Raw genomic sequence first — 10,408 nt, forward strand, 5'->3', positions numbered from 1 at the left:
CACTTTTAATTCGACGCTAACAGTTAGGAAGCACGGCAGTTTGTTCTGAGGTGTTTCCTAGCGTTATGATTGGCAAACTTCCAGTTTCAGGCTGCTCTCGTCTCTCCTGCAGATAACAAAGATGTGTCAGTGATGATGAGTGAGATGGATGTCAATGCCATCGCTGGGACCTTGAAGCTGTACTTCAGAGAGCTGCCGGAACCGCTCTTTACCGATGAGCTCTATCCCAATTTTGCAGGCGGCATCAGTAAGATACTGACTTTGAGGTTTTCCCACACATACGCAGTGTGAACTTCTTTATTTACAAGAAATGTATAAGCAGCTGTATCTTTCCCTTCCCTCCTCTGCAGCCCTGTCTGATAGTGTTGCCAAAGAGAGCTGCATGCTGAACTTGCTGCTGTCACTGCCCGAACCCAACCTGGTCACATTCCTTTTCCTTTTGGATCACTTAAAGAGGTATAAACAACTAAACACAAAAATACATGCACAGAAAGTAGACATGACTGCACACACCAATGTGCACAGAAAGAAAGACAAACCAAATTCAAGAACGTAAATTTTGATAGTTGATGCATTAGGTGGTGATCACTCACGAGTGTGTTTTCAGATGGATTTTCTTTACATTTGTCTCCAAAACATTATCTAAATGTTAATATTGTTTTAAACTTGAGACAGTTTATTGTGTTATGTGAACATCATTATGGTAGTATGCAGTGTTCACCTCAGTGATTTTCTGTATTGATGTAGCTTTTATACTGCTAGGTATAAATCACTTGCAACTGCAAACAGCCTGACTGTGTACTGAATAGAACTGGAGATTTATTACTTTTACTTTTAATGTCTTTATAGAGTCAAAGCTTTTTCAGTATTGGTTGACAATGTTATTGTTTTGTTATCATAAATCATTTAGCCCCCAAAATTGGCCGTTACTACTATATCCAAGAGAACGTTTTTGGATAGTTTCATGCCTGTTTGCATATTTACAACCACAACATGTTATTGTAATTGAGGTAAAACAGAGAAATCCTCACACTGCAGAGGCCATATTTAGCAGACGTCGCTCCACAGCCAACTTAAATGATAAACAGAATATCAGGATTGTTGGGCAGACTCATAATCTTTTTATCGGTATTAATTATCGGGTCTCTCTTGTAAATGAGACATTAAGTCTCAGTGGGACTACCTGTATAAATAAAGGTTAAGGAAATAAAATATGTAAAAAATGACAAGGAATGTCAGAGGTGGAGGAGCTTGTGATTATTATTTGGATGGAGTGTCTGTGGACAGTTATCCCGTTTTATCCTATAAACTCTTCTGCCGCACTTACTGTAGCATCTCCAACTTGCTCATATTTGCGCTCAGAGCAGTCCATCTCCATCCCTGCACATTAACATCGCTCTTGTTCTGCATCTTTATTATTAATCTACTCAACTCTTCCTCTCCTCAGGGTGGCAGAGAAGGAGAGTATCAACAAGATGTCTCTCCATAATTTGGCAACGGTGTTCGGGCCGACCTTACTAAGGCCCGCTGAGAAGGACAGCAAGATCCCTGCTAACCCAACACAGCCCATCAGCATGGGGGACAGCTGGTCCCTGGAAGTGATGGCACAGGTAAGCCACACAGTTTATCTTCAATCTCTGCCCTCTGCCATTTTGTATTTGTATTTTCTGTAAAGGTGCTTGACTCATTACGATACTTATATTTTTAATTTGCTCATTTTTTAAACTTTCTCAATACAGGTCCAGGTGTTGCTGTATTTCCTCCAGCTGGAGACGATTCCCACCCCAGACAGTAAACGACAGAGCATCCTGTTCTCCACTGAAGTATAGAGCTAACGCTGACTCTGATCACCGCTGTGTGAACAAAGAGACGGACACTGGCTCAGAGCGAGCCTCCTGTGTTTTTTATTTGACTGACTGCACTCCGCTCAGCTTTTGCAGCTGGGAAGGATTTGTCTCCGGTGATGCCTGTTGTGCTTGAACACAAGAGGGCGCCACTGGGCCTCTTAAGTACAGAGTATGTGAGGTCTTTGCCATTCCTATCTGTCATTACCTGATAATTAGTATGATTCCATGTACCTCCAGTGTAATGCATCCACCACCTGGTTTTTGTTGGTCTCAGTGGTGAACCTTTGCAGCTTTTACACAGTTGTGGTTCATAATTCGAGAAGTTCGAATGAACAAAATCGCACAGAACGAGTCAGGATTGTTGATTTTTCTGGAATTGGTTCGCCAACAAATCAGAATCTCCACGAACTTTTGGGCATTGTTCTCTGTACATCTTTATTTTAACCAATCGCAGGAAAAACTTTTGCAAAATGTGTTTCTCCATCTCAAACGTTGCTTCATGTCCAGTTGAGGAAAATCCTAAGTATGTCTTACATAATCTCAGTGCATTCTTTCAAACAAGTGCAGACATTTGATGGAACTGAAAGTCAGCGTGTGGCTGTCGCCGTCGTGCTGGCTTTTTCTTTTTTTCTGTATCACAGGAAGCCAACACCTGTATGTTAAAGTGTTTACAACGTAAACAAACCCGGTTGGAGTGAAACGCTACGGCTTGGTGAAGTGAACCCAGTGATTTGTAATACACTGCAGTCTGACTGCCTGCCGTTTGTCCGACCACAAAAGCAAGTTTCCTCTATTTGTGTTGTGTCTCAAAGTAACCTTCAGCTTAAATGCACAGGAAGCAATATATTTTCTAACATGGGAGTTGTCTGTGTTCATATCTTTGCTGACGAAATGTCCTTCGCATTGTAACATAGGACGTCTTGCCAAATCAATATGTTTGTTTTGGGGGTTTTTGTTAGGAAAAAGGAAGCGGTTGTATTTACAGATAAAGTACATGTACATAATCTTAAAGTTGTATTTTTCTTTTTGGTTAACAGTATAATCATTGTTGCTGTTACTGTAATTTATTTTGGGGTCGTCGGGGAGAAATTGGTTTGTTTGTTTTTTTCTACGTGAACTTAGGTTTCTGTTTAAGAAAGTAGTAGGTTTTAGCCTTGACTTCAAGTCTTGCAGTAATTAAGCAAGATTTAGCCTTGTTCTAATAGAAACTGCTCAGCTCTTCTATCAGTTCTTCATTTCGATATTGTTATTATTATTAATATTATGAAGGTAACACACACTTTGTAGTTCATACTGTATGTTGCTGTGGAAAAGACTGAAGCTCTTTGACTGCTAGCTGGTCCTTATCAGGACATATCCCATCCAGAGATTGCCTGTCTAGTGTAGACATTATGCAATGTCATGATACATCTCATACACACATGGCGTTGTCTCCCTTTGTAACCATTTAATCTGTGGCTGCAGAAGTGCACTAATGCAATGTTAGAACTACTGTATTACCATTCAAGTGACCTGAGCACTCTGCATATGTCCAGCGAACAGCGTATCTTTTGTCTTAAATGAAGGAATATTAATTTGCTTGCGCACACATGGCAAAATGTCCTCCTAATTATTTGTCCACAACTCACTGGCCAAGTTAGAGACAAGCTCTTAAAATGGTTTTGTTTTTTTGCAGTATGATTGATTTAACATGCAGGCATGTTTTGTTCATTTTATTTCTGTGCGCTCCTGCTATTGCTGTGTTGTATCCATGATGTGGGATGTAGTTCATGGGGATCTTTAGTCTTTCTTTGTTCTTTTTTTTTTTTTTTTAAAGATTTTTATATCACCACTGCTTATACTGCTTACTTTTTATAGCCAATTCAAGGCTAGTTATCATGACTGGCTGTAAAACCAATGAATGAGTTAAATGGATCTGATAAGGGTTCACGTGTGCTTGTGGCCACGATGAAGATGGAGTGGAAAAGCACACATGAGTAAATTATGATGGAAAACACAGTTCTTGCATTCGGATACAGGTGAACCCTCTAAACGTCGCATTTGCTCTCGCTTTGCCCTTGCAGCATCTCAAAAATATGTTTCTTGCCTGTACTCGTGTAGGTTGTGAGAGGCCGAATGCACCACCACCAGTCATTTATTCATTATTACACTTGTTACCTTTATAGCAAGTCCTAATTGCCTGCTCTACTCTACCCTATCGTGCCTCGACACTTACGCTTTTGTTTAGCGCCCGTGGGCCTCTGAATGTCAGTGATAGTGCTGACTGCGAAAACATTCGTTCTCCCGTTGCCTTTGCTGAGGACAGCCACACATCGTTCATCTCACTGATGACTAAGACAGGACCTTAAACTTAAGTGTGGTCTTAGCTCATACTCTCAGCTCCATGCCTATCCTACCTGCCACCTTCATTTGACTGTGATGCACAAAATGTTAAAAGAGAAACTGTGTTAACATCTATCTTTTTAGGGCAATGGATCAAAACATTTTCCCCAAGTCCATCTTTGTTATTTTCTTAAGTTTTATATCCTCTATTTTTATTTATTTATGCTTTTGCACAGCCTGGATCTATTTATTTAAGATATTGCCATCTAAAGCTAAATTAATGTTCGAAGACTGTCTTTATCTGGTGTGCTTTCTTTGGGAAAATCTCACATCTTAGAGTTACAACTGTTTGTCTCTATTTGGCCCCGACTATGTAGAACTGCAGTGATTTTTCAACTCTCAGTTCCTGCATTGTCAGTTCATATTTAGTTATTTGTGTTGAACAACAGACTGGCCACTGTGATTGTCTAGCTAATAGGAAGTGCAGGTTCTTCTTAATTTAAAAGGTAGATTCTGTGAGTTCCTGGAACTCAGACTCCTCCTGCTTTTTCCATAGAGTTGTATAATGTGTATAATACTAGAGTATGCATAATCTGGTTTCTCTTTTATTTATTGTGGCGTCCGCTGATCGTTGAGGATTGAGGCGGTACATCTCTAGTCTCTTTCAAAATCCAAACTATCAGTACAGTATGTGGTAGAGGAGAAAAGAGTCTTATATTAGTCTAAATCTGCATTGTTTTGGTCTGTTGATTGTCACCGTAACTGCATGTACCCTCCATAATACAGTTCCCTCCACAACCTCAGTCCCAAACGAGAAAAAATAAAAAGGTTTAGTTTTTCTGTGGAGTACTCTGACCATATATTCTTCTATATGAAAGTTCCAAATCTCTTGCATTTACTGTACACGACACTGCTATTGCCACTTCTTCAACAACATGCTGCCATTAAATTAGGCTTTTCCAACCTTCAAAAAGTATTCTTTTGCGTTACTGAGCATATAACGATGTAAAGGTGAGGATGAGACTTGGTGACCAACAACACTTTTTTTATTCCTCAACTTTTAACTCTTGTTCCTGTTAAATATTCAATGTTCTGCTTGTAGAACTGTAAAAAGGAATAATAAAAAAAGGAATACTGTATTCTGAGGGCAAACATGTTTGGAAGGCATTTGCGGCCTATGTTTGTACACAAAATGCTAAATAAAATCTCCTGTATCTAAACAAAATCACCCCCTCCCCCGTTTTTTTTGTGAAGTCTGTGGTAGTATAGCGTTATCCAGAAAACCTAGAGAGGCTAAACAGTGTTTAAAACATTAACTACATATGCATCGTAATGTTGCAGGGCATCATGTTTATCATTTGAGATAGTTTGTAAAAAAAAAAAAAAAAAGAAAGAAAGAAAAAAATGAATCTTTGGATGTTCAACATTTATAAAACTCAATGTACAAAAATGCTAATGAAACATTTAGAAATTCCACAAAAATAAGACAATGAACATTTTTCTAAATCATTTAAAACATTTATTTAATTTAAACGAGATGTTTGTATCTAATAAATCTAAAATTGATTGTTTTGTTTTTGGAGAAATTCTCTCAGATTTTATTTTGATTTTAGAAACCCCAAAGTGTTGGGACACAGCGTTACCACAGTGTTGATTCATGTCATGTTTTGGCAACTCTGCACATTTTTGGGAAACTGAGGAAATCAATCAAAACGTCATTCCATTCTTGCAGAACATAAAAGTTTCAGCTGTTTTTGTATTTTTTTTTTCTCAGAATGCATCAAATCTTTTCAACGGCTGACAGATTAGCACCCAGACTCTTTCTCTTCAGAGTCACTTTTTAAGAGTGCGCTGTTAACAAGCTGGTTGGTCCCTCTCCTCCTGGGATTGTGGGATGATGGCTCTGACAGTTTTCCTGTTCATCTTAAATGAGCTCGGCCTACAGAAGCTGGTAGCTGAATCTTGTTTATAAATATTTCTTCCTTACATGGTGATGTGTTAACTATAGACTGTAGATAAAAACTGGACATGGCCACCATAACATCACCCACTGTTGTTAAACATTAGCAGTTTTAGTGACGCCATTTGTTTTTTTAGGAACTATAAATAAAGTTTAGGAAGCTTTGTTTATACACAAAACTAAGTAAGCTATTTTTTGCTGCTCCCATATTTACAAGGGACCGCCACAGCAGGTATCAGCACATATTCCATTGCAGACTTTTACACAGGATACCCTTCCTTATACAACCTCCAAATGTTTGTTTCCACCTGGGACAGAAATGGGGAATCTTTGGCTAGCTAAGGGAATGTGTACACCACATGGAGCCAGTTACTAAATACTTGAATTTCACTATACAGAAACTAAAAAATCTCAAGCTTCTTAAGACACAGCAAGCTGTAATATTAAATCAGATCACTCCATTATGTGCTCCTAAAAGCATTGTAGTGTAAAGGTTTTGGTCAGTGAGTCGAATTAGAGGACATGAGCACTAACAGACGGGTACTGGTTACAGTTCCCTTTGTTACCACATCTGTCAATGAAAGCAGCCACTTCCCTAAGTTTAACCCTTATCAGTATCTGAAAGGTTACATTATTAAGGGAAAACTATACCTATAAGATTGTATAGTTTGTTAACTTTTGTATTTTTAACATGACTCTGTGGGAAATGACTCGCTTTTGAAGCCAGCCTCAAGTGATCATTAGAGGGACTACAGTTTTTGGCATCTTTGAGATTCCTGCATAGTTTAACTTGGATGCACCAACAACCTTTGTTTGTTGTTGTTTTATTTAAAGTTTTTCTGACCAAACAGTGATTTCCATCTTTCTTCCTTTTTTAGTAGTGATGCCCGAACATCCAAAAGATTAACACCATTCAGTACGGATTTGAGCTTTTCCCATGTGTTTTTTAATGTGCACCATATTTGATAAAGTCCTGAATTGCACTTTGATATTTAGAAATACTTGTTCCCCATTTTTAAACCCCCCCTAATAATATTGGTTTTCCATAACTCAATCTGCATTGATTTGGGAGCCTGTAAGAGCAGCTTTTTTTTTTTTTTTTTTTTTACTTCAAATGTAAAGTTAATGCATAATTTATTAGAAGCAGGAACCAGAACTAATATCTGACTCCCAAACCACTGATATAATAAACTCGTCACATGACTCAAAGGATACCATAAAAACTGACATTTTGCATACAGCATTCTTTGGTACTTTACATACCGCAGTTTGGTGTATGACAGATCATCACTCAGTACAGTATAGAGGAACTCCACCGCGCTATTCACAGTTTATAGGCCGTGTAATGTACAAACACACTAATTCAGACTAAATAAATAAATTGGCGAGCTCAGAAGAGACGTTATGGCTGTTTATTTATTGATATGGAAGTAGTAGTCGGTGTGTTATTTATTTTAATTGAGTTCTGCTCTTTAAATATCACTTTCTTTCTTCCATGATCGGTTATTTCCATTCCTCTAAGCCACTCACCCACACACAGTCGTGTTTCTAACATCAACAACACTGCGCCGACCTGAATTTATTTCCAAGCCTTTCCAACTCCAAACCTTACCTAAACATATCTTTTTCTTGACTTTAACCAGAGTTCAGTCCACACTCGAAAAATTAGTGGCTCATAGCAACGGCTTTGGCTTTGCTCTCAAAAAGAAGGCGGGACCCAAAAGAGTATGACTAAACAGATTTATGTCCCCACAACTTAAGCAGTATAATCAGCCTACACACTCGAGAAGCGAGGCGAAGCTGCGGGTGAGCGTTTTCCTGTTGCATCGAGTCGGTGCTCACCTTCAGACCTCTCCTGTCAAACATACGCACTGCCTCGTCTGCCGGTTTAAATTCTTTCCCCTTTTTTGTTTTTGTTTTTCAGCGCTTTTAATTTATTAAATTTGAATTTACTGCGGGAACAGTGATCATCTGAACACGTGGAGGAAAAAGGACTTCCCCTCCCAATCGCTCTAAAAATAAGGTAAGAAATAACTAATAGCTTTCTTCCTGTTCAGACATAATTAGTAAGTCAAAGTTGTAAGTTGACAGAGGAACAGGTGTCCCCCGGGTAAACGCCCACTCAAATAACATCAGTACGTCTGACACGCTTGGGTTACTCCTTATTCTTCAACCAGTAAATCAAAGTGTCATTATTTTATATATTAAAGTTTTATTGCAATGGAGTGGGGACGTTTTACTGAAAATAGCAGGCTTTTTAATTATTTTTTAACGCGGCTGAATAATGAAAAAGATGTAGTAATGTAGTAAACTTGCTATAATATGATGAAGCAGTGCATTCACTGTACCTCAGTTCATGTAGTTAGTACGTATTTTTCCGTCACAGGGCAAATATTATATTACACCGTTTTGAAGCTTTTCGGTTGCCCTGCACATTGTTTACCTCTCCGTTGTCCTGTCTGTTCCTGCTGTCAGGAATTCCCAGTATGTTGTCAGATCAGTTCTTCCCTCATTCCCTCATACCCACAGTGCTTCCAGGAGTAACAAAACCAAATTTTCTTATATTTGTTTTCCTTTGACTTTTGGTGAACTTGCACATTGATTGGCAGGACTCTGGCAGATCCCCTCCAGCGGGATGTGTATTTTCTTATCACTTCCTCCAAGGCTGCTATGAAAATCTATATATATGTACAGCTATGACCATAATGGTAAAGGGAAGGGGAAGGTTAAAGCAATGTGCTGGAAAAGTATTAGGTAAACTCAGAATGTATATCTTATGTTAAAGTCTCTAAACTAAAAGTCCAATTTAGTTTTCTCAATCAAACTCTGAAAGTTTTCCATGCTCATGCAGTCTCTTGCTTCAGTTCTGTAAATCTGCTGGACCAAGCCTGGTTTTTAAATTCCTTTTGCTTCTAAGAAAGCTCCAGTAGGAGGATAAAAGAGGAAAAAGTCGGACTTTGGTCCAGTGTACTGCCGGGATTAATGCAAGTAGAGCTGCACATATGTGGTCAGCAGAGTAAGAAATGTGCATCTGAAACTGTATTTAAACATTCATGAATGTCTTTAGGGACAATAAATAGCTGCTATTTCACCTTTGCTGGCTGTGAGAGCACATCTACAGACCATACAGCACAGATGCATAGCGCAATAAAATATCTATTTATGATAATGCCTGGGGATTAACTGCAACACACAGGATATCGCTACTTAGTGTAAGTAGAGGATGGAAAATACATCTATATTGAAATCAAATTCACTCAATATAGCTCAGCACTGAAAGGGAAAAATCTTATTTTCCGTGCACAGCTTTGCAGTTCTTTGATATTACTCAATACAATGCAATGAAATTAAGCTGAAACTTAAAACTGAAACTTTTAAAAACCTCTCACAAATATTACAATAATATCAACATTTTTCAGATTACTTTACATTTAATACTGAAATTGAGTCACAGTCCTAAAAGGCATTAAGTATGAACAGAAGTATTTTATGTCCTACTGGTGCAAGGAGATCAAAGCAGCTTATGAGGATGGATAGCTCATACCTTTTACACTTTTACACATGCAAAAAAACAAACACAAAAAAATCAATTTCTGTTGATGCCAATACTCCTACGTATATATATATATATATTTTTTTTTTTATTATTTTTTGTTTATGGTGTTTTTGTTGTGGATTAGGTGGCTGTGACTCAGGAGGTGAAGGAGTTCATCATCTTTTTTGTAGGTCAGTGGTCTGATCCCTGACCCTTCTAGTATGCGTTTAAAAAAATCCTTTTCAATTTTCAATTCAATTCCATTTTATTTATACAGCGCCAAAGCACAACAAGAGTCACCTCAAGGTGCTTTATATTGTAAGGCAGACCCTACAATAATACATACAGAGAAAAACCCAACAATCAAATGAGCCCCTATGACCAAGCACTTTGGCAACAGTGGGGAGGAAAAACCAGGCTCAGGGAAGGGCGGCCATCTGCCATGACCAGTTGTGGTGGGAGAAGGAAGGCAGGACAAAAGACATGCCTTGACAAGACACTGAACCCCGAGTTGCCCCCAGTGCATTCACCAGACTGTGAATTTTACATTAAAAACCCTCAAGCATTAAACAGGGTGCTTGTAGGAATTTGTGTGAATAAGTCTTGTACTAAGAAACACTTAGAGTGTTCATATAAAATAGAAAAGTGCTATATATGTACTGGTCCATTTATAATTTGTTCCCCCTTTGCATCATGGAAAAATAGAAATATTGTCTGAACTGTTATAATGTGATTGTGATCTTC

The 10,408-nt window shown here is 38.3% G+C and overlaps 2 protein-coding genes across 2 annotated transcripts in view; both read left to right on the forward strand.

The window, feature by feature from the left end:
• The window catches only part of LOC146514439 (breakpoint cluster region protein-like), an 82,409-nt gene extending 77,015 nt beyond the window's left edge, over positions 1 to 5,394 (forward strand). Inside the window, exons 20-23 of the mRNA XM_085169065.1 lie at positions 113 to 247; positions 351 to 456; positions 1,448 to 1,610; positions 1,740 to 5,394. Coding sequence (XP_085025191.1) covers positions 113 to 247; positions 351 to 456; positions 1,448 to 1,610; positions 1,740 to 1,829 — 494 coding nt within the window. The 3' untranslated portion in view covers positions 1,830 to 5,394. The remainder of the gene's footprint in view (positions 1 to 112; positions 248 to 350; positions 457 to 1,447; positions 1,611 to 1,739) is intronic.
• Positions 5,395 to 7,229: 1,835 nt separating this feature from the next.
• adora2ab (adenosine A2a receptor b) overlaps positions 7,230 to 10,408 on the forward strand; it is a 20,402-nt gene continuing 17,223 nt past the window's right edge. The window contains exon 1 of the mRNA XM_085169077.1: positions 7,230 to 8,152. The gene's annotated coding sequence lies outside the window, so the exon portion shown is untranslated. The remainder of the gene's footprint in view (positions 8,153 to 10,408) is intronic.

This window comes from Neolamprologus multifasciatus, chromosome 7 (assembly GCF_963576455.1).
Source record: "Neolamprologus multifasciatus chromosome 7, fNeoMul1.2, whole genome shotgun sequence".
NCBI classification, from domain to species: Eukaryota; Metazoa; Chordata; class Actinopteri; order Cichliformes; family Cichlidae; genus Neolamprologus; species Neolamprologus multifasciatus.